The sequence below is a fragment of the Sitodiplosis mosellana genome, unplaced genomic scaffold (genome assembly GCF_009176505.1).
Source record: "Sitodiplosis mosellana isolate CC-2019 unplaced genomic scaffold, AAFC_SMos_1.0 Smas_scaffold_6757, whole genome shotgun sequence".
NCBI classification, from domain to species: Eukaryota; Metazoa; Arthropoda; class Insecta; order Diptera; family Cecidomyiidae; genus Sitodiplosis; species Sitodiplosis mosellana.
The window spans coordinates 1-5,608 of record NW_022601912.1 but is presented as its reverse complement, the minus strand read 5'-3'; the positions used below and the strand labels follow the sequence as shown (position 1 = coordinate 5,608).

The following is a 5,608-nucleotide window of genomic DNA, read 5'->3' as shown; positions in this document are numbered from 1 at the left end:
CACACACACACACACACACACACACACACACACACACACACACACACCCAGCATACAGATATTGGAGCAAATCATCCAAACATGGAAAATTGCTTGGTACACAAAGCCATGCTCGAATGGAATTATATGTGCATAAACAGGCTTATGCGAAACTCTGCACAAAACAACAAGTTTCAGTTGCTTCAACACACACACCATACATCCACACGATGAAAAAAAATGGCAGAGAACGTAGAAAACGAAGGGGCAAAAAGCATAAAATAATCAAAAAAAAGTGCTGAGATTTGGTTTATTGTGTGTCGTTTTGCATGGATTTTTGGTGATAGTACTATGCTCTGTGTATTGCTTTTGCTGCTGTCTTTGTCGGTTAAATGGCATTTGAACCGTGTCGAATGTTGAATAAGTGTTAGACCGTACCAGGAAAAATAAGAAACAACAACTGAAAACATGAAATGATTTTATGACACAGAGAAAAAGGAAACTTTTTTCGTTCGACTCACAATCTATGAGTTTTCTTTCAATTCGACAAACAATTTGTTCCATGATACTGTTAGCAGTTTGCCTTTCTTCTTCAGCATATCCATGATATTTGCCACCAAATCGGCTCGCTTCTTCCGTGCCGTTGTCGATAAACCGGTCGTTAGGATACCAACATCGATTTTACCCGACAACGGATCCGTGGCCGATTGTTTCAATGCCTCACGATGCAACCTATGGAATGGATGGATTTTTTTGTTTGTTCATTTATGCGCATCTATTTTGATTTTACAAATTGATACATTAGTTACATTTGATTTCATTTTGATTGTTTCCATTTGCATTGTCCATTCACAAGCGGAATAAAAACGTAATGAAGCGAAATCAAATGTAAAACGGAATGAAATTGGTTGCAATCTTACCGCCATGCTTCTTCAACATCTTCGATTTGGACGACATTGCTGAGACGAACTTTAGCATGAGCCTCGGCCAAACGAATCAAACTCTCTAATTGACGTGGGTATGCGGATATCTGACCACGTCCAGCGCCAACTTTTCGCATATCAACGTATGCTTGAATCAAACGCTGTTGTGCATCGTCCGATAATGTTGGATGAACATGTTCCTTTGCATATGCCAAGTAGTCACGCAATACACTCATATCCTATTGGAATAACGAGAAAGAGGGAGAGAGAGACATCGTTTGTTTTAAACCTGTTGCACATGAAACACGTTGATTCAATTGAACCATGAACATGGTCGAACAACGCAGTTGAACAAGAGACAAAACGTTCAACATCGATTGAATGTGTAGGTGTACTTACAAACAATGTGTCTTCTTCATCTTGTGGTGTGGCATAGTATAATGACACCAAATGTGATGCCAAACGACGATCGAACACCTCGTCTTGTGGATCCAAAATCAAGAAAATTAAATCAAAACGCGACAGCAACGTATGTGGCAATTGAACGTTGTCAATGATGTTTTTGTTCTTGTTCCATTGTGATTCCGATGGATTGGCAGCGGCCAAAATCGACGTTCGAGCATTCAATTGACAAATGATACCGGCTTTGGCAATACTTAATGTTTGTTGCTCCATCACTTCGTGCAAAACACTACGCGTTGAGTCATTCATTTTATCGAACTCATCAATGCAGCAAATACCATTGTCAGACAATACCAGGGCACCACTGTGAATGAAAAGATAGAGAGGGCTTACATGAGAACCATTCACAATTCCTAAGTTTTTTTCCTACAAACAGCTAACTTTTGTTCAAGCCAGTCAATAGCATCTTTTTCTATTCCAAAAAAGTAAGCAAAAACCGTGCGCTTGTTGCACAAAATTGCAAATGTTTGAAAATAAGAAATCAAAAGCTAAAACCAGATTAAATGACGAGACAAATAATTACGTTTGCAAAACCAGTTGACGCGTTTCTGGATCTTTGGTGACATAAGCAGTCAAACCGACCGCCGATGAGCCATGGCCCGAAGTGTACTGCAAACGCGGAACCAAATTGTAGACGTATTGAAGTAGCTGGGATTTCGATGTACCAGGATCACCGCACAGCAACAAATCCCAAGTGGACACTGAACTCCTTTCCACTCTCTTTCTACTCCATTTACACACCTTTGTGTATAATAAATAGGGAAAGGAGTAACGACTCCCTTTTTGTCTCATCTTCTTCTTCTTTTTCTTCTTTTTCTGCTTCTTCCTATATTCTGATTATTATGCGCTGTGAGCACACAACATCTTAAAAGAAGAAGAAGAAGAAGATGAGACAAAAAGGGAGTCGTTACTCCTTTCCCTATTTATTATACACAAAGGTTTGTAAATGGAGTAGAAAGAGAGTGGAAAGGAGTTCAGCGTCCACTTGGGATGCAGCTCGGAACGGAAGTTTTGGCGACCCAATGAAGCGTGTGTCTTCTTAGTGCCGCCGAACAATTGCAATAGGATACCATACTTAATGTCGGTGTTTTCATAGATGTATGGTGCAACCCCAAGAGTCTCAACGTTACGTGCGCGTGGATTCTCCTGAATCGGAATAGCTCGATAGATGCCAGTAACTGTGATACGATCATCGGCTTGTACTTCATCGCACAGATCATTGTATGCAAACAGCAACACGTTATGCGGTGTTTGGCCAGCGGCAATATCAACCTGAAGAATTTTGAAAATTTGATTTAGCCGTAACATGATTTTCGCCTGATAAGTGGTTGGTTGATTGAACGAAAATTATTGATTGAAAATGATTGATTGTTTGATTGAGAAGTACCCAGGTGAACGCGATTGGCTTTGCTATTCTCACTTATTTCGTGCATTCGTAGCAATGAAAGCCTAGGCGTTCAGTATTTAAAATGTAAATAAAAATTATGAAAGCCTCACCGACGAATGTAGGCTTTCATCAAAGCCTATCGCGTTCACCTGGGTACTACAATGAAAAATAATAATTACAAAAATAAAAACAAAAGAACAAAATATTCTCACTTAAGTACGAAAAGCTACACACTAAATTAATATACTCAGAAAATTACTTGTTTCGTATTTGCTCAATCAAAGCAAATATAGTTGAATTTAAGGTTCTTTGTTCCTTAAGGAATGCTTCTTGTTGCCTAATCAAATCACGTATATTTTTATTAATTTTTTTTAGTTCCTCTTCGATTTGGACCAATTTTGTTGTGTTGTCCGCTATCAATGCTTTCACCTCTCCCTCAACTCTTGATATTTCCTTCTGAATCAGAAGTTCTGATAATAATTTATAGACCTGAATAAAAAAAACAACAAAAACAACATTCAATATTTTGCTGTCTGGTGCGGCTTTTACTCTCCGTAATCTGTATCTTTATCTCGCAAATGAATTCGATAGTCGATTGCATATGCATGCATGCACGCACTCACTCACTCATTCGCTCACTCTCACCTTTGCTATCCCATCATCTCAGTTTAACGCTTACGCTGTTTGGTTTGTGTATGAGGCGACACCGCATAAGTTTTCCGTTTTTGGCGAGAGCAAAAAATAACAGAAGAAAGAAGAATCATCGTCACGATGATATGAGCGAAAAGCGAAATAAAATCTTACTGTGAAGCATGGCGAAAGCGAAAGCGAGAAACTAAGTTCATGGGATGAAAGATCAGTTTTATGTGTTGAAACAAAATTTTGCTAATTTTGATTCCATTTGACAAAGGTTAGGATAAAAGTAACAATTTCAAGCATGGAAAAGTGTTCTCACACAAACAATTCGATTGCGCATTCGATGTTGAGCCATGTGGTTCCACATGTTTCCCTCTTGTGCCATACATCAAGCCAAACCGAATGCGCGCTCAACTGCATTTTTGGTGGCAACACAGCGGATTACAATCCGAATCGGTCGGGTCGGTAGGATATTTCGTTATGTCACTTGAATTTTCTAGTCTCTTCGATTGGAGTGCAGGCGCAAACTCACCCAATATAACAGACCAATAGTGCGACGAAAAAATTAATTATTTAGCGCGACATTTTTTTTCGCTAGTTTAGATCAGAATAATTATTGTTCGATGGGCTTGGTCTATACAACAACAAAAAAGTCAGAAGCCGGAATTGAGAAAGTTTAAAATACTTACATGATAGCTGTATGACATTGGTAACAATCGTACTATAAGATTTTCAGAACTAAACTAACTAAATGGTTCCAAGTGCATAGACTCTATATACAGAATATATTGAAATGAAACTGTTGTTGTACACAGAGAAGAAATGTGCGCTGCACCAATACAGTTGCACAAGTGTGTGTCGAGCGGCAACTGAAAAAAAGGAAACCGAGAAAGAGAAAGAGAGGAGGGGGAAGCGAGATGCAGTGTGTGTGTGCAATACACACCGAAAAGCATGGGCTACAATAGAAGAGACACACACAGGAAGAAAAAGAAGAGAAAATGTTCCACCGAAAAAAAAATCTGCATGGAAAATTGAAGGGATCTAAACCCTAGAACCGAACAACCATACCCATGCACACACATTGAAAATGGTGAATATGAAAAAAAACATGAAACCGTTGTGTTGCCTGAGCCTGCCGATTGACATATGCACGAAGAACCAAACTAAAATGTATCCGATGAAGAATAACTAAATACGAATGCTATTGATGAATTGGTGAATTGCAAAAAACCTACGCGAACATCAGCGATTTTTCATCTATTCTCATTAACCCTGTCCGTCTCTCACAGTGTCTCTCGTGCCTTGAACATTCTTTTAAATTATGGCAGAGCTGAAATATTTCAGCTAAATGGTATTGCAACACAAATGAAAAGTCACAGTTGCATCATGACTTATGTCATCAAAATCTGTTCTTTTTTTAATTGATTAAAAAACAAATGGTATGCATATTGTTGGCATGTATTCAAAGGGTTTTTGTACGTAATAAAAAATGGAAATCAATTCAAAAACTTAAACTAGAAAAAAAATTAACATGCAACCTTTCCATCGTAAGGTGCAAACTATTAACGATAAATTGAGATATTAAATATGGGTCCAAAAATGAAGTAAACGGAAATGAAAGTTTTAGATGTGTTGTTGTACGTGAAGTTGTGTTGTGAGTATGTATGTGGGTGTTCGATGCTGTGCTCTCTGTTTCAGCATATTCGAATCGTATTGTTACCCATGACAACAATCATCCCTTCATCTTGGATTTCCTTCAGTGCATCCTCGAACTGCTCACGTGTGATTAGCTGTAAAATAAGAGGAAAAACATGATGAGCAAAACAAATTAAAAAAGAATACCACATTCATGAGAAATCATAAAATAGCCAAGACACAGTCGAGATTCGATATGATGAAAAGCAAATCCGAATGGTTTGCACAGTCATAAAATGTTCTAACAGCAAAATCAAAGGCCATCACAATGATAACTACGGCGAAGAAGAAGAAAAAAATCAGAGGGAGAGTGGGAGAGAGAAAAAGGGAAAACCAACGATTTAACGATCACTGGGTCAGTTCTTATTTTTACTACAATCGTTTTTTTGCGTTTGTGTGTGTGCTTTGTTTTACCTCAGTTCATCTACCTGGATGGCAAACGAGAAATAGAAGCAGAAGAAAGGAAACATTTCGTTGTCCACACACACACACACACACACACACACACACACACACACACACACAC

The 5,608-nt window shown here is 38.4% G+C and overlaps 1 protein-coding gene across 1 annotated transcript; it reads right to left on the bottom strand.

Annotated features, from left to right (window-relative positions):
• Nucleotides 1-488: 488 nt before the first annotated feature.
• Nucleotides 489-4,094, bottom strand: LOC129579914 (DNA replication licensing factor MCM4-like). The gene is made up of 6 exons (XM_055470099.1): nucleotides 4,077-4,094; nucleotides 2,350-2,636; nucleotides 1,888-2,070; nucleotides 1,302-1,668; nucleotides 900-1,141; nucleotides 489-711 (listed from the first exon to the last, which is right to left on the bottom strand). Exons 1-6 carry the CDS (start codon nucleotides 4,092-4,094, stop codon nucleotides 504-506), a joined length of 1,305 nt encoding a protein of 434 aa, XP_055326074.1. The 3' UTR covers nucleotides 489-503.
• Nucleotides 4,095-5,608: the final 1,514 nt, after the last annotated feature.